The 23287-nt window shown below is 35.4% G+C and overlaps 1 protein-coding gene across 2 annotated transcripts in view; it reads right to left on the bottom strand.

Moving 5' to 3' along the window:
* LOC148940678 (uncharacterized) overlaps positions 1–23287 on the bottom strand; it is a 74641-nt gene that overhangs the window by 30082 nt on the left and 21272 nt on the right. For both annotated transcript variants that reach the window (XM_089105620.1, XM_089105617.1), the window contains exon 2: positions 11687–11878. In XM_089105620.1, the coding sequence (XP_088961746.1) occupies positions 11687–11854 (168 nt within the window). In that variant the 5' untranslated portion in view covers positions 11855–11878. The remainder of the gene's footprint in view (positions 1–11686; positions 11879–23287) is intronic.

The raw sequence follows: 23287 nt of genomic DNA, 5'->3' as shown, positions 1-23287 counted from the left end.
GACATACAAGAGCCAAACCTAATATTCTCTTGGTTACTTGGTCTTCTCCTGCACGAAGAGCTTTCTTCCTAGAAATACATCGAAAAACAATTGTACAAATAGAGAAAATTCATCAGAAGATGAACAGATGTACTTGTAGAAGACAATTTGAAGCAAATTCAAGAATCATATATATAATATATATATATATATATATATATATATATATATATATATATATATATATATATATATATATATATATATATATATATATATATATATATATATATATATATATATATATATATATATATATATATATATATATATATATATATATATATATATAAATATATATATATATATATATATATATATATATATATATATATATATATATATATATATATATATATATATATATATATAAATATATATATATATATATATATATATATATATATATATATATATATATATATATATATATATATGTTTCTATTGTATGACAGAAATTAGTCTTCGGCGGTGCTATCCCCTGCTAAACTAGCCCCATTTTTATCTGTTTGAGTAGTACCAACAACGTTTTTAGGAAACCATAGTAAAGCTTGCAACCTTAAAGGAAATATTCTGAACTCTGTCATAATGTTATACCATAACAAATGTACAAACATAGAACCACTCAGTAGTATGTAAAAGAAGTTTATAACGAGTATCAAACCTAGTAAGGTCCGCATACTTTTTTACCATATATTTTCAATTTTGACACGTTTTGATTCTCACTATCCAGGTTGATTTTCATTGAGTCGCTGCTCTTCATTTTCATTTTTAACTCCATCACTTGTTCGGTGTCGTATGTTTTCTAACCGTGTGTGTCTTAGCCCTCCATTTATATTTTTAACACGCTCTATTTGTCGTTTTCGCATATCTTCTAACCGGCCGTGTCTTTACTCTTTATTTTCATTTTTGATACGTTTTTGATCACTTCAGACAATTTAGCAATGGCCTTTGCTTTAGCTGTCCGTATTAGTGTTGCCGCAACCGCAATTGATGGTCCAGGTTGTCAAATTTCACATCTTATCACGTTTGATTGTTCAGGTATTGGTTCCAAAAAATCATTCGTTTATAGTATCACCATTCCTAAATCAGCTTCAAATTATGATTCTTCCTCAGTTGGCAGTTACTTTTTAGATTTGTTTTTTAAATCGGTTACTATTGGCTGGAGTTCGTTCTTTACTAGACAGTTTTTAATGGAATAAATATGTTTTTTCATATAGTTTATTCTATCAGTAATAGAGGAGAAGAAAAAGTTAATTTCTTCAAAATCGTATGGGATAATTTTCACACATTTTTATTACATCTTAGACACCATAAACCGAATGGTATATTTATATTAAAAGTTACCACAGTCCTGTGGAGATGGACTCATTCAGCTATGAAGGATTTGAGTTCAAAACACTCTGTGGTAACAATTGATCTTAAATGATAATCTTAGCCGAAACGTGAGGAACTCCAGCAGTAAATCCAGCATTTATTTCTTTAATTCGCATTTGTTTAGTATTTGACCAAGCTTTTTTTTAGCAAGCTTATAACTTGACTTTATAACCGTCGTTAGTACTGAACCAGTCTTTCATGAGCCATTATTAATACACATATCACACGTACGTGTTATATTTTCTCTAGTTTAATTCGGAGAGAGATCGGCAAAATAAGGAATTTTGTTTAAATAGTCTAAGGGATTTTAACAATTTTTTGAGTTTCGAATTTAATGATTCTTGATAAAAATAATTTATTTTAATTGATTTTTTATTTATAACTTCGTAGAAACACAAGATAAAAGAGGTTCTTTATAACGTCATAGAAAATTGGTCGCTAATATGCTTTTCGGCACATAGGAGTGCTGTTATTGAGTAAAGATCACCATCTAGATCAGATTGTTAAAAGTAAACTTCACCATCTAGAAATATCTAGGGTTAATTTAAAGCTCAAATTTATGAATGGTAAATGCCTTCCGGGAACCTATGACGTTGACAGATTCCAGGATGAGAATTTGAGAGAAATTTTCAGGCAACTGTTGAATACTAAACTAGAGAGTTTAAAATTTGAAGATAGAAGGAATAATTTTAAAGAAATAGTTTGTGAAGTTGCTCGTGGTGTCTTAGGAAAGAAAGTTAGGTAAACAGCTTGGAATACTACTAAAAATACACTATGTTTAACAGAGAGAATATGGAGAAGAGAAAGTGTTTGGTAAATGAGTTTATTACATATGGTGTTTATTAGATTAGAAATAAGTTACTGAAGATTCTGAATATTATTTTTGAAAAAAGAGAAGTACCTTGCGATTTTATAAACGCTCTAATAAAACCCCTCTATAAAAAGGGTGATAGAAGTGAGTGTGGTAAATGGAGAGGCATTTGTCTGGTTTCTGTAGGTAGAAAATTGCTTAGTATGATGATCCTTTTTGACCAGAGATGCTGTGGATAAAGTCTTGAAAGAAGAACAGTATGGTTTTAGGAAGAGAAGAGGATGTGTCGACCAAATTTTCACTCTGAGATTAATAAGTGCCTGAGTCATCAAACATCTTTCGTCCTCAGTTTTGTAGATTATGACCAAGCTTGTTATTCAGCTGATGGAAGAGCTTTAGCGAAGGTCTTGTTCCTTGTATGGTACTATGATCGTCCGGTGCCCCGCTAGCTGAGGAGAAAAAATCGGAAAGAAAAAAAAGATGCGTTCGATGCAAAATATCGTGGTTTCAGCCAGTTTTCTTGTTTTTCAAGCCAATAGATTTTTGTTGTTGTTCAAGGAAAGGGATTGTAAGTTTTCTATATAGGGGTTTCGGACAAGGCAGCTCTAATTGTGTACTTCTTGTTTTGATCTGATACTATTTTTAGGAGATAGGGGCTATTGTAGTTTTTACTATGGGACTAGATCGTCTCTTACTAGGATGCTAGCTACCGCTGCAACCCTGATTTAAGGAGGATCGTGGCGATAAGGAGCACATATCGCAGCGGGCTTGCCTGTAAAACCGACATGTTTCACGTTTTTGGTTATATGATTTTCTAAAGGGAAAAAGATTGTCACTATGTATTTTGTAGGCATTTTGTTCCCTATTCGACTGACCAGCAGCTGTGTTTGATGACCTGTCTTCTGGAAAAAGAGTGTTGCTAGAGATCCTGTAAAAACTATTTTCGCTACTTGACTGCCCACTAGACCCTGTTTTTAAAGCAGGCTGTGATCTTGTCAGTCTGATGGATTCCTAGGATCTGTCTGAGACAATTGTCTCAAATCCCTGAATTCATTTTTCGAGCTGCTTAGTTAGCACCCAAGATTTACATCCCTATGTCAGTACGGATAGTACATTACTGCTAAAGATACGTAACTTTTGTTTCTATGGAATAAGCCGGATTCTTCCACACGCTCCTGAGCTTATTAAAAGCATTTCCTACGTATTCAATACATGCGGAAATTTCATGGTCAGGGATACCGTTAGATTCAATGAGGATCCCCCAATGTTCATAAATTCTTCAACATCATCAACCAGATCAGTTCCAACTTGAAGCGGGGGCAGATACTTTATTGACATACTATTGTGATAATTGTGTCCCATATCCCCTCCCAAATGTGATCCAGTACAGCCCTAAACTAAATATGTTGATAATGGGGATGAAACCACGGTTTTTGTATTTAGGAGTGCTAGTGTTTCTCAAAATTGATTCAGAATCTTCGTCTTCTTTGAGGGTTTGTTTTGCCTCTTCCATCAAGTGTTGTAATGTTTTGTTTTTTATTGGCGATAAAAGTTTTGGTTTAAGTTTGAAAAACTTTAATAGTTTAAAAGATTTTTGTCAACTGTTAGATTTATTTTACGGTTTGTTACAAAATCTGAAATCAAATTGACAAGACTATAAATATTACCTAACATTACCATTTTCTTGGTTCTGCTTAAATGTAGACACCTTCATTTCCCTTGAGATATTTTAATAGTTTCATACTACAATTTTGAAAATTGTAATATTTCAGTTACTACGGGCTAGAGTTCGTTCTTTATTATAAAAATAAAAAATGCAGTTTTCTTTTGCAAAATTGATTCTACTTTGAAAACTATTTTATTTTTAATTACAATAGGCACTAGATGTAGCAATTTTCTTTAAAATGAGCTATTATACAGCTCTTTATGATTTTCCAGTGCCCAGCTAGCTGAGGAGAAAGAAAAAGCGAAAAAAAAATATGCCGTTTGTGGAGAATATCGTGATTAAAGTCAATTTTCTTGATTTTCAAGCCAATATATTTTCTTTGTTATTCAAGCCAAAGGGCGGTAAGTTTGCTATATAGAAGTTTCGGATAAGCTGTTCTAATACTGTACTTCTTGTTTTGATTTTAATCTTTTTTCAGGAGGTATGGGTTACTTTAGTTTTTAATATGGGGCGTGATCGTCTCTTACTAGGTTGCTAGCTGCCGCTGCAACCCTGACCATGAACTGTTCGATTGCTTCTAAATTCAAATATCTTTGAAAAGACTGCAGTATGAAAATACATCACAAATGCAGTTTTTTGACAAAATTGATTCTACTTTAAAAACTATTTTATTTTTAATTACAAAAGGCGCTAGATGTAGCAGATGCTAGCTACCGCTGCAACCCTGATTAGTATAGACAAGAGGTCGTTCTTTATTGTAATTACTATTGGAAACAGATAGTTCTTCATTGTAAAAACAGGAGAAAGCATACGGCGTTTTCTTCTTTGAAATAGTAAGAGACGTACCTAAAAAATCAAGTAGCTACCTAAGTCCAATGTATGCAATGGTGTGGAATTCCAATGATGGTCTTTTAATGTAATTTTCTATTCACGTCATAGCTCTAATAAAACTATGACAGCATTCATTATTTATCTAGTAGGATTTTAGACAAGGTGGTTCTAATGATGTACTTTTGTTTTGATCTGACTCTTATTTTTAGGAGTTCTGGGTCTTTATATTTCTTAGTATTGGACTGATCGTCTCTTACTAGGTTGCTAGCTATTGCTGCAACCCGGATTCACATATATAGTTATGAGATGCAGCGTGGGTTCAAATCTTACCGCTGGTATACGATTATGATTTATGTACAAAAATTAAATATCTTTGAAAAGACTGCAGTATGAAAAGACATCAAAAATGCAGTTTTTAGTGGAAAAATTTATTATCTTTTAGAAATAATTTATTTTAGTTACAAAAGATTTTTAATCCAATAAATTTCCTTTAAAATGAGCCATTGAACAACTCTCTACGATGTTCCAGTGCCAAGCTATCCGTGGAAAAGAAAGAAAGAAAAAAAAATATGCCGTTTAGGCAGAATGTTGTAGTAACTGCCACTTTTCTTGATTTTCAAGCCAATATATTTCCCTTGTTGTTCAAGCCAAGGGACAGAAAGTTTCCTATACAGGGGTTTCGGACAAGGCGGTTCTAATAGTGTTCTTTTTGTTGTGATCTGACTCTTTTTTTTAGGAGTTATGGGTTTTTATATTTCTTAACATTGGACGTGATCGTCTCTTACTAGGTTGCTAGCTACCGCTGCAACCCGGATTCGTGGAGCCTAACCCCCTAAGCCCCCAATAGTCATGTCCCCAAAAGCCGTTGGGTCCTGACAAAAAATTTAATAATTTTCAGGAGCTTTCAGTCCTGAAAATTATATAGTCAATTGACAAAACCAAACTTGAATTTGTCGGAATACATGCATCTTAATAGTTACACATGAAAAAATTAAACAATACATTTCATGATTATAGTTTCCCAATAATCTCTGAATGATCAGGGGGTCAGAAAAAGATATCATGGGGTCAGAAAAGATATCATAGGTCTATATGTGTGATTTTAGGGAGTGTTGGATGGGCAATTCACCCTTTGAAATATGCGCTTGGCGCGTTTTGAATTTGGGCGTCTTTGTTGAACAATTAGCCTCCAATTTGCAATTAACAAGCTCAGAAGCCCTTAAATATCATTTCTGATGAGCACAAAAATTGGGGAATGATGGGACTAAAAGAGAGCTATGGCCTAAAGGTCTCACTTATTCATGTCGATAACAAAGATTGAACATACTTGTATGCCTCTGATTTAAACAAAATTTGACAAGCCCGTCTCTCTAGTAAAATAAAGAAAAGATAAAAGGTTTAACGAGCGAAAAGGCCCAACGCACTCCCTTGGTTTCAATCATACAGGTTACAAAGTCTTCAATGACTCTGATTTCAATGAGGTGTGATGTATCCACCTTCTATTGAAATGCATCTGTCAAGCGTCTCTACCATGGCTATTTACCTAGTTTGGCGTAACTACCCCAGGGGTAACACTTATCATGTCAGTCCTGGAGGCACATTTTTGGATATTTTCACTGTTTGGCTAAACGACTTCACCTAAAATTTATCTGATATCATTCGAGGCTACAAGGGCTGGTAACATCCGTTCTATATGAATACTCCTGAAATATATATATATATATATATATATATATATATATATATATATATATATATATATATATATATATATATATATATATATTAAACACGACATATTTCTCTTTAATAAGTCAACTACATTGCGGTGACTAGGATCTGTAACCATTGTCGTTGGTGAATGCCATTCAGTTTTGGGTTCATTCAATTAAGCGATTAAAGTCACTAAACGTTAAATTAATATAATGAATGAATGAATTTTATTAATAGCCTGTCTTACAATAAACAGAAAAAGACAGAGCACGAACTAGAAAAGAAAGAAAAAGCAAAAACTGGCAAGAAAAACAAATACAAACAGAAAGAACTACATAATAACATAACTATTTGAGAAGGTGGACCCACTTGTGGTCCAGGAGCTCTAGTTTTTTCATGTAATTCTGAATTACCTCCTCCATGGCACTCAAAGGCTCAGCAATTCCATAATTCTCAACAATATGGCGGTTTCTAACAAAAGGCAGCACTAGAAGCAGATATCAGGCATACTTGAAAAATACCGACCTTATGTCTTTCTTGTTTCGTGCACTCAGGAGCTTCCAAAAAGGAGACAGGTACAAGACATGAGGCAAAGCTACTGCGTTATAAAGACGAGCCAAATATTTACGGCTTGAATTGTGACGGCTAGTGACAACACCCGCATAGCCAATGCGCACTTTTTTAGAAAGGTGTTCAATAAGCAAAGACTGGGTCTTTCGAAGATTACGACCAATCGGCAGATCAAGGTATTAAATGTGACTAGATGGTATTGCGGTAATTCCACCAAGCCTGGCAGTATCATTATCTTCAGGGAAATTAAAAAACAAAACAGCAGACTTTTCTACATTAAACTGCAAGTCAACATCAGCATGACTTTTTTCAAGATCCAGAGAATCATTTTCTAATGAAGAAAGTAACCGAGACAGATTTAAAATATCATTTGCAAAACCCAGAAGCGAAAAATAAACATGATTTCAAATATAGCTTGGATAGATAGCCTGTTTTGTATCATAATCACAATTATTATACAAAATAGAAGTTATTACAACCTCTTGCTTAATTCCCTTGTATGTGGATATTTCCCCACTAAGGTCACCATCTTGCAAACGAACACGAAGCTTGAGGTTCCTATACATATCACGTAGTGACCTTACAATAGAAGAACGCACGCCTCGCTTACACAGCTCAACCAAAATCTGGGCACGAATCCCAGTGTCAAAAGCTCTCCTGACATCATACTGACCAAAGATCAAAGTTTCTCGCGAGAGATGAGCATCAAGTAATATGTTAGCAAGAAGATCAGCGATATGTGAGCAAGATATGTGAGCAAGAAGTACATGGGTGTACCCGAGGCTTTTTCAAAAACCAAACTGGTGTGGAGGCATCTCACACTTATCATAAATCTCATCAAACAAAACAATCTCGAATAGTTTACAAAATACTGAAGATATCGTTACTGGCCGATACGAAGAAGGTTGTTCGGCTGGCTTCCCGTTCTGTAATATTAGTATAACCATACCCAGACTAAAGCAACTCGGGACTATCCCTTGTGTCTAAATCTTCTGAAACAGGAGGGCAATATGATGGTAAAGAACATAACATCCTAAAAAATTATGTAGAGCACAAATACTATCGGATCCTTTTGATTATACCTTTTTCAGCTTTTTAACGGCCTGGCAAATTGTGACCGGCGACACTGAGAAATCGTCGAAGGTGTCGGTAAGCATAGAAGTCAGCTCATTCTCGTAATTAGACTGCAGAACTGGATCAGGCGCTTTGAACTCGGACTCAAAGTAAGCACTCCACTCATTAGCAGAAATATTAGACGTAGGCTTGGCTTCTTCAATCTTAGACCAAAGGGACCAAATAAGGTTCGGATTCTTATTGAGCTTTTGCGCAAAATTTTCTTTGAGGGTTGTACGGTTGGCATCTAACGTTTTATTGAAATTTCGCTTAGTATGGGTTTGAAACTCGGTCACTATTCCACTCCGTGGCTTCCCGCTATCATGCCGAACTCTCAGCCACAGCTTCACCGACGCACAAGCCGCTGCTAGCTCCAGATTTCTAGACCACCCTTTCACCTGTGATCTATTACGGACACGCTTCAGAGGAACTGCTACACTCTCCGCGATCCTCAGAGCATGCGATATTTCTACACAGTACATGTTTATCTGCAGACGCATTTCACTTTCACTGCAATACGAGTTTGCATTTCTCTGCAGCAGATAGAAGGGAACTTTTATTTTACTCAGGATATCCCCAGAAGTAGCCGCAAAGAGATCATTCGACACTTGTTTCCAGTCACTCTATACTCTCCATTGGGATTTGCACGGACCCGACAACTTTGGACAGTCCAGTGTTATTGAAAATGACAAAGGCAAATGGTCAGAGTAAGAACCATCAGCTGCAACTTTTACTTCGTCACTCACCGGAAAGTTCGTTAACACATGGTCAAGATTTGAGACGGTGTTGGCAACACTGATAAATGTGTAAGCTTTGTCCTTATCAACGACACTTAACTGATCAGGAAAGGAGCCTATAACGATTTGAGTCCTTTCAGATTCGGTATTAAGTAGGTCACAGTTGAAGTCCCCTATTGATAGAACTTTTGTATTCCCAGGAATTTGAGCCTTCCCGAAACAACTTAACTGAGTACATGCACCCGTGAACTTGCTGTCCGAGAGGCTAGATATATAAATAGTAGGAAGATATACGTTTATTATCACAGTATCACGAACTTTAACAGCGAGGAAGTGTTTACTTGATGCTAAAAGTTCAGCCTGAAGAGACTTTCTCACCAAAGTGGCTAAACCACCAGATGGCCGACCTCTGGATTTCACACGTTCAGCTGGCCGAATAAAACACTGGAGTGAACTTGAGAACTTGAGCAGGTTAGTATTGTCTTCAAAAAGCAGGTGCTCTTGTATACAAATTACTTCATTTGTTAGGCTCATAGTATCAAGCAGAACTGTTTTCTCAAGTGCTTTCCCATTTATATTCCAAGACAGAATATTACACATTTTGGGAGCGTGATCCATCTTTCAAGTTTTTTCTGTTATCAAGACAGGCATAGTAATAACATGTGTGCCTAGTCGAATTGCAATTCAGGCACCGAGTAGGATTTTGACATGAGTTCTCAGGGGAGCTTGTGTAGCCAGTTTCTCCACAGCGGCTACAAGTTTCAGCTTCCTTACAGTCCGCCGCTATGTGCCCCGCATGATGACACCGATAAAACCTTCGAGGCAAAAAGTGGAATTCTTCTAGACGGAATAGTTCGAAACCGATTTTAATCAGGTTCGTTAAGGCAGCGGACAAAGCACTTTTAGAGGGGTAATACATTTTAAACGCTTGCAATTTACCACACTTGATTGCTTTTTCACAGTCTTTTGACAGATTTTTCAGAAGGTCCTCCGTCACGTTGCTGGGGAGACGTTTCACTATACCGATGAACTGGGAATTAACAAGTCTATTGTCAATTTTATGGCTAATTTTGAGGGCAGCCGAGACTTTTTCGGCGGCCTGCTTTAAAGAGACTGACAGTTGCCATTCCTTATTTCTCCGCCTGAGCACTGCATCCGCTAATGTTGTATCGCCCGGTGCCAAGCTTGTTATAAAGGCCTTACGCTTTCCTGGATCGTCTAACTCAGGAGGCATATTTTTCACGACAACCGAGAATAGCTGTTTTTCCATACTGTTTTAGATACTTGGCGTTTTAGATACTGACGAGGAGGCTGTAGCCCGATTCTTGGAATCAGCAATAATTTTCAATCCATTGTTCAGAGTATCTAACTTGCGGGAAAACTGTTGCAGCTCACTGTCCATTTTTCTCGTCATTTCGTTCACTTTGGTAGTAATACAGACTGCAATTTCGTCACCACACGTGGGAACAGACTCCGGTTCGAGAATAACGAAAGTCGGAAGCTCTTTAACGTCCTTAGCACAGCGCCATATGGCTTTTGCGATATCCGACAAGTTATCACAGTCTTTTTTGCATTCGCGTAATCGTTCTTCATATCCGAGTTCAACCTCATAGTAAGTCCACAGCAGTTTTTTGGCTTCCATAATACTGGCATGATAAAAAAACTCTATTCCTTTGTTAACGAACATATCAGTCTTAATACCCTTTTTCATGCATCTAGATACATAGTTCAAAACTTGGTTCAATACCAGCATAGTTTTCATTTCATTAATTTGGATTAAGTCCAAAATACATTCACCAATTTCTTTGATAATGAATAATATCGAAATCTAGGCAGATATTTAAGGGTTGAACTATATATTCAATATTTTTCTGGTGGTTACCTTGCAGGAAAAGTAAATGAAGCGTTGGAGGCTGTCTACCTTGTCCCTACAATTTAAGGGTCGAACCCGGCGGGTAACACGGCTCTTGCTCGCCTATCTTCAACCCCCCGCGGCGCATGGGTCTTTCCCCAACTCTATTGACACGTCACGGAGGCTCAAGATATGATACCCTATGTCTTTCTAATCAAACTGATTGATGGCCCACATCACATATTATAAGTGAAAAAATTTAAAATTCATACCACTTTTACAAAATATAAATAAATGTCCAGAAACTAGGTTAGTAGTTTAAGCAATGGTTTTATCATAGGTCAGGAACTATAATCCTTTGACAAATATTGCAAAATCCAATAGCTTCACTAGGATTATAATTCACTGAAAAAGCTTATTGGTTTGATAATATCCAATTTTTGACAGATACATTCACTATGAACTCTGAATCAATACTGATTCAGAGTTCTGATAATACAACCTTCACAAATGAAATCAAGCCCTTAACATCCCCGGAGTTGAGGCCTTAAGATCCGGACATGTAAGCAAAAAGAATAGGCTACAAAGAACGAAATAGAAATAATAGAATAAAAACTACATAAAATTTTGGATGGAAAACTCTATGAGATGTTTTTAGGCACTAACTTTATATTATTGTATCATAAATATAGTTTCAAACAATTTGAAATGTTTCAGTTCCAAGATTTTGTGATACTTGCCAAGGCTAAGCTGTACATATAGCTGTATACATTTTAACTTTATTTAAAGCAGATCATAAACTATATATTTGAAAAAATTCCAGGGATTGACCTTTTATCATTAGCTAAAAAAAAAAACTTTATGAACTTATTGCAATTGACATAGGGTATTTCCCTAATGGGAAAATTGTCGTCTAAATCATGAGATTAAACATAACAATGCTGCAATAAAATCAAAGTAATTGTAAAAAAACTTACCATCTCGAGTAAATTTTTGAAGATCTCCAATTGTCCTTGAAGCTTTTCTATGCTTTTAAGCAAGCATGCTGATTCAAAAACAATCTTGTTTTCAATTTTGCTAACTATTTCATCAGATATATTTATTTTAATGGAACACATATCCGACTGCAATACACCAATATCCATTTCAACATCAGATCGCGAATTTTGCTAGAGAAACAAACATTTCGATCAAAATTCCATCCATATCTATTATGCAAGCCAATATAAATATAATATACAATTAGAAAATTCCACATTAAATTTCATTCGGTCCATCAAACAGTTCGCGATAACGAGCTGTAAATAAAAGAGTGACTCTTACCAATAGTCTAAAAAGGGTATTTTGATACCTTTGTATCCAACATATTGAACACATGTATCAAAATATTCTACTTTTCACGGTTATTCCAAATACGTAAAGTTGATGAAGGTTTTACCTATCAGAAGTTATTAGCTTAAGAAATATATTGTTCGAAAGAAGGGAAACAAATCCTCAAAAAGAAGCGCGATTTTGACAAAAATTACACTACGAAATTTAACATATCTCCAAATTTTACAGCCATGGTATCAAGCCCGTATCAAGAAAATAACGAAAATTCAAATTTTGCCCGAAAAGAATTTCCTTTGCCTGTGTTATCCTCAGAAGTGATCGTGCTGAATTAGTGGCCATGCCTTATTGCAAGTGGATTCAATCAGAAAGAAAGTGGAACTTCTAGTGCCTTTTTAAGTAGGGCCTATCAAAAGAGAACACGCCACAGCAAATTGTTTTCAACCATTTCATAGTAAGTCTGAAGCTTTTCTAGTGTAACGGTTTAAGTTTTTTTTTTATTTTTTATTGGGACATATACAGATAAGAAAAAATATGGACCTCAGTAGTAATCAACCTTATACTTTGCTTGCGTATATAGCAATTTCTATGTTGTTCTGGACCTTGTATACACCTTTTCAAAGAGATTCAGTGCTCCCTCACATGGCCTTCTGGATTTGCGCGAAGCTATAGCAATTTCAATGTTATTCTGGACCTTGTATACGCCTTTTCCAAGAGATTCAGAGCTCCCTCACATGGCCTTCTGGATTCTATGGAAGCTATAGCAATTTCAACGTTATTCTATAGAAGCTTTGCATAACGTGTTATGAAGGACAAGTTGTTCTGACGCAATTTACATGGACTAGATTTCTAGTTCATGGTATACATGTCGTTTTAGGGTAAACCCCGTGTTAGAAAACCAGCGCGTCTTGTTTAGCTGTTAATATATTCAATTATTTTTTTTTATATATTCAACTTTCAGATTAGGATTTTCAACAGTTTGAATAGTTCATTCAACCTATCAGTATCGGTATTTTTGCGATCATTTACATAGATATGGAATATTCTAAGCAGCTTCTGGTGAGTTTAATTTTCTCATTATTATAATAAAAAGAAATTGTCTCGCCATTAAGTTAAGGAAGAAATTCCTTCCTTACACTTTTTTTTTTCATCGTGTTGTTAGCTCTTTTAAAAAGCTTCCTTCTTTTAAATATTAAACAGTCCATGTATTTCAATTTTAGTAAATATTCAAAAAAGAGAGGCATTTTCACTTTGATTTTGGCTCGTTGTATATGAAAAATTAAAATAGAATTTCCATATTAGTTTCGACAGACATGAAAGGTCGCCTCCCTCCTCAATATCTTGCTCTTTACACTAAAGTTCGAATTTCGTTCAAATCACAAAGGTTGGTTAATATATCTCTTTTGAAAATGCTAAAAAAAAAAAAAAAAAAAAAAAAATCGTTTACTCGTAAATTCAAATTTAAGGGGGGACTTAGCCCCCCCCCTTCCCTCCAACAATACAAAAGATTAAAATATAATGATTATATTCAATATAAAACGCTAAGTATGCTTTTTTCTATTATGTAAAACAAAAACCCACTACTCAATTGCTGTGTTACGATCAAAATTCTTTAGTTTTAGTCATTTCGTTCAAACCGTGGCTTTTCACGTAATCCTCTTAACAATACAGCAATTTCCGAAGCTTAGTAGGTAATATCTTGGCTCATTGTCATGAATTGAAACCTGTTTCTGCGATCTTCGTCCTTCAAAGTGAAATTTTGAAAGACGTATTTATTAAGCTATTAATTGTTTAAAGCATATTCAAGCCTAGGTAGCATACTAGGACTCCCAAGGCTGTTCAGTATGATGAATGTATGTACGCGAAGGAACATTTGAGCAGAAAAATATTGATTTGTAAAAAGTAGCAGGCATTCTAAAGCACTATTAGATTGAGCGCTACAAGTTTCAGAATCGACTTTATAGGTCAAATTATATCACGGGAAGAGGGTTTTAAAATCCCTCTTCCCTCCAAACTCAAAATTTTCAAAAAATTTTATTTTAAATGATTTTTAATTATTTCTAAAGCACTAATAGATTGAGCGCTACAAGTTTCAGAATCGACTTTATAGGTCAAATTATATCACGGGAAGAGGGTTTTAAAATCCCCCTTCCCTCCAAACTCAAAATTTTCAAAAATTTTATTTTAAAAGCTTTTTAAATATTTCTAAAGTGCTAATAGTTATAGCACTACAAACATCAGAATCGACTTTATAGGCCAAATTATATTATGGGGAGATGTTTTTGAAATCCCCCTTCCCTCCAAACTCAAAATTTTCCAAAATTTTATTTTAAAAGCTTTTTTTAATATTTGTAAAGCTTTAAGACATAGAGCACTACAAACATCAGAATTGCCTTTATAGGTCATAATATATCACGGGGAGAGTGTTTTGAAATCCCCCCTTCCCTCCAAACTCAAAATTTTCCAAAATTCTACTTAAGAAGCTTTTTAAATATTTATAAAGTGCTACAAACACCAGAATAAACTTTAGAGGGCAATTTATCTGTAAAAGAGGGCTCATTACTAAATTTTTCTTCTTTTTTAAGGATGTTGAGGTGGATTCTTGCAATCACCCTCCCTCCGAAAAGATACCAAGATGGGATGATATCACATCAATGCAAGCTGAAAGACCAACAGTAATCAGATTTGCTAATTCCAATGCACGTTCGTTGGACCAGCCGGGAGTCTCTATGCAACCTGGCAAGAAATTCAAGTCAGCCTCATCTGATCAAGATGGAGGGAACACTTCTCTTCATGCCTTGCCAGGGACTTCTGATGTACATGTGCAGCCAGAATTTGTAAATGTATATATTTTTTTTTCTTTTCCGTATTTTTTTAAAAATAAGACAAATTTTTTCTCAACTGCATAACTTTTGATGAGTAAAACTTCAATTGGTTTCTAAACTATTCTATAATAATAATCCTATTTCATTTTCTTTCATTAATCAAATTAACAATATATAAAAGAGTGGTTATAAGACTCAGAAGTAGTAAATAGCTCATCATAGATTTATAAAACTTTACCTGTAATTTCTCTTTTAACCAAGATGTTTTCTAATGCAAAAAATCAGATTATTCCATTAAACAACTTCTATATATATATATATATATATATATATATATATATATATATATATATATATATATATATATATATATATATATATATATATATATATATATATATATATATATATATATATATATATATATATAAACAAATTACTATTTCATTGTTGACAGTTGAACAACCGCTCTTGAACTAGGTTAATCTTTTGCATTAAGCTTTGTGTGTATCCTCTTATCAAATGTCCCATCGAGAAGGTTGAATTTTAATCCTATAGGTATAAAATTTGAACCTTAATCGCTTGCTCGCTACAAAAGTGACTTTCAAATAACTGGATTTTTATCTTCGATAAGATATTCACACGAGAAAAAGGATTCTTAAAAGTTGTTTTCGAAAAGGATTTGAGACTGAAACTCTAGGGTCGTTATAATACACAAGTTCTATTTGAATGGTATTGTGAAGTCCTCTATCCCAACTCGAAAGAGCACCAATCCTTCTACTCCAAAGGAAGCTCTCAGCCCCCACAGGTCCCCCCCCCCCGGAGCCCGAAAAAGGATCATCCAAACAATTTAATTGCACTTTAATTGTTGATATGGAAGGGGAAAAAGTTCTTTGCTTACAGATATTTATTTAGTTCAGGTTAACTACGTCCGACACTTCAATCAAATCCGTTGCTAAACGAAATAGGAAAGTTCGGATTGTCGAGAAAGTTACAACAACACCAACAACCAGCGTATGGGATTAATGGTCATTAACCGAAGCTGAAGAACAATGCTTCATAGAACATACTGAATCGGTTGAACGATGGTCGAATTTTATTGAGAATTATAATCAAGAGGGACAAGCACTAGAGCTGAATCCCTATTTTGCATTTTGATTCTGAAAATTTTTTTTTAATAAAACCATTAGTTTTATATATCATTCTCTTGTTCTAACTTAACCTTTAAGAATAAAACTTCATTTTCCTGACTAAAACGATATATATTTTTAACAAGTTCAATTGTCACTATGAAAGACATAGACCAATGTAACTTTTTTTCTTCTTTTAATCGTTCAGGTGGTGGGACAATGACTATGAAAAAAATAACATAGTTTATTAACTTTATAAAAAAATAATGGTTATTTCACATGGAAAATAAAACCTTTTTTCTACAGATTAATGAAATACCACTGCCGTTGGATGATGAAACATCGGAATTTACAGAGCCAATTCTATCACCGCCAATGGAATTCAGAGACGAACCTGCATTAGTTGTAGATAATATGGAATGGCAAGGTAGTTTTCTTAACGATATTTTTGGGGACATAGCTAGCCTAGACAACTTAAATTGTGATATTGATATGCGAGAGGATTCGGACTGGGTAGATAGATTTATGCATGAACATTTAGGCGATCCTACTAAACCGGGTCCTCGTAAAGAAATCCCGACACAGGGAAATACAGGCTGGCTTGATCAATTGTCCCTAAACACCCTGGAATATGTACTAGAGGATCTCATGTCATCTCAAACCATTGCAGTTGAACAGACCAGGAGTATTGACAATTCTGAGTTACCCTCCACCATTCCGCTTAATGGTACAACAATGCAAATTGTTGAGCCTAATTTTTCCGGGGACACTTTTAATGAGAACTTTACTATTAGTGAATTAGATCCTATACAAATAGGTGCAGGACGTGAAAATAGTGCTATGTCCCCAGAATTGCGTGAAATTTATTTTTTAGAGTCTGCTCTAAGTCATTTGCAAACATATAGGGTAGATTTTAACCCTCCCGAGGAAAACGCGGGCATTATTTTAACTGACCCCGTGAAAGTTCTCCATAGCTACATCGACAGAATTCGAGCAAAAATTGAGATTCAGATTCAGAAATGGGGGGGTCAAGGGGGAATTAAAGCATCAGTGAATCAAAAAGTTTATTTACAAAAGGGGACATCCGGGGATATTTTTTATTTTCATTTTTCAACTGGCAACCAGACTTTTTACCCAGGTCTAATTGAATTCGAAGACAACTTTTTCAACTGGGTGATTAAATTAATATCAACTTTGGACACGTTTAATGAGAGAGGTAGTGGGGCCAGAATTTTATACATTGAACGCATGGATCTGAATCTCAGTAGATTTAAAAAAAACTTTATTTTAAGAGGGGGTGGGGTAAAAGAATAAAATGCCACCCAGATTTGACGGCTACAAGAGGGGTTTAAGGTTTCAATTTTGACACGAGGCTACAATGTGTTAAGTATGCATTTTTAGTAGCAGACCATAAAACATTAAAAAAAGAATCGTCAATGAAAAATCTCGACAGCCTTGCTCGCAACAGTGGAAAAAATTTCCATAAAGTAATTTTTGACTTTTTAGTAGTAATGCATCCGGTGTCCTTGAAAAAAATAAGCATATTTGAAAAAGCAAAGGAAATTCTTGGGGTGGGGGTGGTTGTTCTCCAGTATGACACTGAATTTGTAGATGGAAAAAAAACAAATAAAAAAGGGGTTTTGTATTCAGTGAGGACACCGATGGCGGAAAATGTTAAAAATTGGGTATGGATTATTTACGAACCTCCCAAAGATGTAAATTCCTATGGTCATTTTTTTCCCGTTACGGCAATAAGTCGACTCCTATCCCAAGGTGTGAAAAAAGGGGAATGTTTCTATTGCCCCTGGTGCCTCTCTTCATTTAGATCTGAACGAACATTCTCGGACTCCATGGAGCCTTGCGAAATTCATGGGAATCAACGGCTTGGAAAACCGGTAGAAGGCAAGCATACTTTACAATTTTAAAGTTTTCAAAATTCCCTTCTCCATGCTTGTAAAGTGTGCTTAGACTGTAAATCAAGACTGGTTGAGGCATTGGACCCATCAAGGCCAAATATAGTCAAGGAACACAAGCTAGTTGCGTGTTCCTGCACAAACACTCGTTGTGATTCTAACAATAAACTGCAATAGGAGGAGTTTTTTTTTACTAAGGACGAGGAGGGCAGCAAGGAAAAGTTATTGGTTTCTTTAATAAAAACAGCAAACGGGGCAATGTCACGACTATGTCATATTAATTACCCGATGACATTTCCAGATAAAGAGCAACCGGCGCTGGAAAAGGGAACAATTTGCTGGGTATGTAGGGGTGCCCTTGCCCCAAAAGACGCGGTCCAGGATCACAATCACCTTATTGATCCCAATTCAACAGGAAAAAGTAACTTTCGGGGGTGGGCACACAATTCATGTAATTTAAAAATTAAGCAGCAACTTTTTCAACCTATTTTAATATATAATCCAAACTACAATATAAAGTATCTGCTACCTGCATTTGTGCATCCTTAAAGAAATGGAAAAATAGATGATGTATGGGTGATAAATAGATTTTACTACTAAATTATGCCTAAGTACTAGAAAAAGATGCTTGTTGTGGAATTTATGTGGAAATTTGTTGAGGCCAACATTGAGTATACGAATAAAATTCGCTTTTTAGATTCATACAGTGTTTTCCCCAAATCATTGAGCGAATTAATTCAAGTGCAGAAAAACGATGACGGTTGCAATGCTTTCCCCCTTCTCAAGCAACAATTTCCAAATGATTTATATGATTTGTTGACGGTCAAGGGCATATATCCTTATGACTATTATTGTTCCATGTCGAGATTCACCGAGGAATCTATTCCTCCGATTGAATCATCTTACGATAGTCTTCAGGATCGTAGTTGCACCCCGAGGAAGACTGTTGTTCTAAAACGACTCGTACAGAAGGAGTGAGAAAAAATCGCTTTGACTGCAGCAAGCTTTTTGTTTTGACTGATGAGATAACCTTGTTAGGAAGTATGTGTAAAAATACGGACATAATCTATAAAGAATTTAATCTTGATTTGGTCTATTATTTTTCTTCGCCTCAGCTAGTGATGGACCTTATCCTAAAAATTAGTGGAGAAGACATAGGGCTAATTACAGACATTGATCAGAATCTGCTTATCGAAATGTCAATGGGGGGGGGGTGGTCTGTAACGGGGACCGACTCTGTAAAAAGAGAAAAATGGAGAAAAGACGGGGCTAAAAAAAGATGCAGTTTTACTCGATATGAATTAACTCTACCATTCAGTCTTGTCTCATTATACGCGGCCTTGCAGCTACTACAAAGGATTCAAGGCTATTGTCTCTCAATAGGCCCACACTCTGGATAGTGGTGTTGAAGAGCCTAAACTAGGTAGAAGGTTTTTTTAAATGGATATCGAGATACCATTTGAGTTTCCAGGTTCAATAAATGATTTTGTTTTTCAATGTATTAATAGACCTGTGACTAAAAACTCTTTGAGCCCTCGCAATAGACGTTTAGTTAAGATGAACAGAATGTATTGGACGCTATCAAAACAAAAACTTATTGCTGAAAGTCTGCCGAAAAAAAACATAATTATTAACCAATAGTCGTTAAAATTAATGTGTATCAACGGTTTGAACGTAAAAAAGTTTCACAGAGCACTCCAGTTTAGTCAAAACCCTATCTGAAAACATTTGTTGACACTTTTGTCAACAAACGTTCTGAAGCGCAGACGAAGGCTGAAAAAGAAATTTATAAACTCATTTTGAATTTGGCTTTCGGCAAAATGTGTGAGAGTGTTTGGAATAGGAATCGTTGTGACGTCGTGACCGATCCTGAACAATGTGCTCAAATTATTCCCGATCCATATTACACTTCCTTCACAATCATCGGCCCGGACATGGTACTTTTGAATAGGAAAAAAAGACGCATTGTCTTGAATAAAAATATTGCTGCAGGCAGTGCTATCTTGGAGATCTCAAAAAAGCTCATGTTGGAATTCTACTACATTGTGACTAGGGTATTGTGGCCGGAAAAGGGGCAAGTAAAGGTCTGTTATGTGGATACAGATTCTCTACTGTTAAAAGTAAAAACCCCAAATCTAACTGATGATTTGGAGCATGGTTAATCTATCAGTTCACGGATGTAATACACAAATTGGGGTTGTATTTATCCTGAGCTATTAAAACGTCGGGCACAAAAACTGCTTTTATTTTCATAAACATAACCAGGAAGTGACATGATTTCCCGTGGTTTGTTTTCAAGTCGGAAGGTGTACTTTATACAGACACACGGCGTGTAAATCAAGAAACGTTGCAAAGGAGTACCCACGCGCTTTGTGGATAAGAATTTCGACATGGACATTTATAGGAATTGTATTGTTCAAAATACAATTCCACGAGCCAAATTGCTGGCAATTCGTTCTCCCAAATACAAGAACTTTACTGTAAATGTAGAAAAAATTGCCATGAGTACCATTTCCGACAAGGTTTATGTTTGTCAATACGGTGTGACTACCCTCCCCCTTGGACACTATTTAACTTCAGACCGGGCCGAATGTGTTACCCATAGGGAAAGTCTCGGTTTAAATAAAGTCCTGTAAATTATTTCCTAAAAACCTTTGGGGGGGCCTCGCAGCCGGGGAGGGGGCCTCGCGGCCCGGGGGGGGCGGCCGCCAGCGGGGGGCGCACCGCCACTATCAAAGTTATCCTTTTTGACTTAGAGCAGATTTTTTTTTTGTAAATGTTTCATTAAAAAAAGTGATATCTTTTCAAGTGCTTTAATTTAATGTTGTATTTTTTCTCTATAAATATAAAAAAGTGAATTTATTTAAGTGTTTTTTCTCTGTGTGCCTATGTAAATGTTGTATTTTTTATTATAAATAAATTTAAAAAGAAGTGTATTTTTTCATGCGTAATGTGCTTTTTTTTCAATGTATTGTTAATTTTTTTATGCATATAATAAAAGAAAATATTATTCTTTATTCGTTTTCTTCTTCTTATTCTTGAACAGAGTAGGGAAATTATTTAGGCATTAGACAAGTATGGTCTACAGTTAGTTGTCCAGGTGAACTATTGAAATGAATATGCATCAATTGTAAAAACCATTAAGGTCCTTTCTGTGGGGGCCCTCAATGTCGGGCAAAGCGATACTCTTAGCAAAAGTAGTACAAATATGTAGGAAAATGTTTGCGGAAAAGCCAAAAAAATCTATTATTGCTACAGTATTTGGCAGGCGTCATACAATAAAATCGGTGCAGATACAATTCATACAGGGACTTGATATTTTCAGCATTATTGAACCAAACTCTTGGCTGATCATTGACGATCTGGCTGAATCTATTGAACAATGGTCACAGGAAATGATGCAATTGTTCACTGTTCGCTCTCATCATGAACAGATTTCCGTTACTCTGGTTCTACACCATCTCTTTCATCAGAGAAAATGTATGCCAACACTTGCTTTGAACTGCACCTACTATATCATCTACAGAGTTGTTCGTGATTCTAGCTCGCTAATAACACTCAATAAACAAATCTATCCAGGTGCCCCTAAATTTCTGCTCTCAGCATACAATCAAGCAACTAATAAACCCTACGGTTATATCCTGTTGGATCTTAATCAAAATACACCCGAGGATCTGCGTGTAGTCACAGATATTTTTGACAATGAAATTACAGTATATCTCCCCGTGAACACTAAAAAGACCTATTAGTCGCTATCATGACACTGAAGAAACTACATGAAAATAGACATTTGTTTTCAGTTGTAATCACTTCAAACCCTCAGCTTAGGAAAGCAATACTCAAACATGGTATTGACAATGACTTCATTAATCTAATATCTGAACGTTGTTTAAATTTGACCGATGGTAATGTTCAACTACTAGAAGTAGTTAAGCAACAGGTAAAGCAACGTCGTTTTATTGTACATACATTGGCCTCTAAAAAGAAAGGAAAGATTTTTAAAAGGACACGACTCCTTCAGGCTGGCGGTAGCATTTTCACAATTTTACTACTAATAATTGCAGGATTTGTAAACAGTTTTCTCTAGACAATGGCAAAACGCCACAAGTGGACTCCAATAGAACTCGCTCTCTGACCCGTGGAACACTTTTAGGACAATCTGAGTAAATTCCTTGACAATGTATATATTAAGGACGATAAAAACATGATTTTACTTTAAGATGCACTTCGCCGAGTGGACAAACACAAGTCCTCTCGATAAAATCCTACGGCTACTGATCCCAAAAAAGAATCATCTCCTCAAGAATCTGCTGCTGTTGTAATACAATTAAAGAAGAAGGAATTGGATTCGATTGTATTGAAAATTGGAAATCTAATGCCCCTTTCATATCGTGAACAAAGTAAACGACTCCTAACCTATCTCTTGGAAAGTAGTCAAATTCAAGTTGAGAGCAATGTGGAAAGGATTATAATTCAAGGTAAGAGCTATAATCTACTTGGTTTACTGTAAGACATGGTTACAAATCTTAAAAGACTATTTACATTTGACGCTCATCTATACAAATTTCTAAATACATTATACTTCCCCAAAAGTCTTATTGGCAATAGACAAATTCTAAAAAAATTAAATGAACATGCATCATCATCATCAACAACATTGACACCATTAAAATATGAAGAAGAAGAAGATTTTAAATCAATTTTGGAAAATACTAGCACATCACTGATAGCTAGACAAAAGTGAAGACGTATCAAGTCAACGTCACCACCACCACCAACAGCCAGTATACAAAAGGGTAGCGGACATTACACAACGTATTTACATTCAAAATGGCTGAAGTTCTGAAAGGTGTTTATGAAAATATAGGCGAGGCGGGGAGTTTAAGTTCCCCCGCCACTCTTTCCAAAGTCACGGGTGTTCGCACTAAAAGTGTACAAGACTATCTACAAAATGAATCAAGTTACACTCTGCATAGAAATCATAGACCTCATACCAATCAATATCGAAAAACTAAAGTCTCTTACCCATTGCATATAATGCAAACAGATCTCTTGGATCTACATGAACTTTAAAGACGTCATAATACGCCCTAAAAATACATTCTACTTGAAATCAGTTTCTATAGTAAATCTGCATATGCAATTCCATTACAATCAAAGAGATGCGTTGATGTTGCCCAGGCTATTAAAGGTATTCTCGAAAAGGATTCATATAAAAAAATTTAAACAGATCGCGGTAGTGAATTTGTTAATCCTCATGTTGCAAGAGTACTAGCGAAATATGGTACGCAGTTCAGTCATAGCCCCAGTACCAGTAAGACCTTAGGGGCCGAACGATAGATAAGGGATATTTGGCTAATAATTTAAAGTCTTTTCCCTTT

This window comes from Artemia sp. Qi Xiang Cuo, chromosome 19, assembly GCF_049724085.1.
Source record: "Artemia sp. Qi Xiang Cuo chromosome 19, ASM4972408v1, whole genome shotgun sequence".
NCBI classification, from domain to species: Eukaryota; Metazoa; Arthropoda; class Branchiopoda; order Anostraca; family Artemiidae; genus Artemia; species Artemia sp. Qi Xiang Cuo.
The sequence above is the reverse complement of the archived record's forward strand: the minus strand, read 5'-3'. Positions and strand labels throughout refer to the sequence as shown.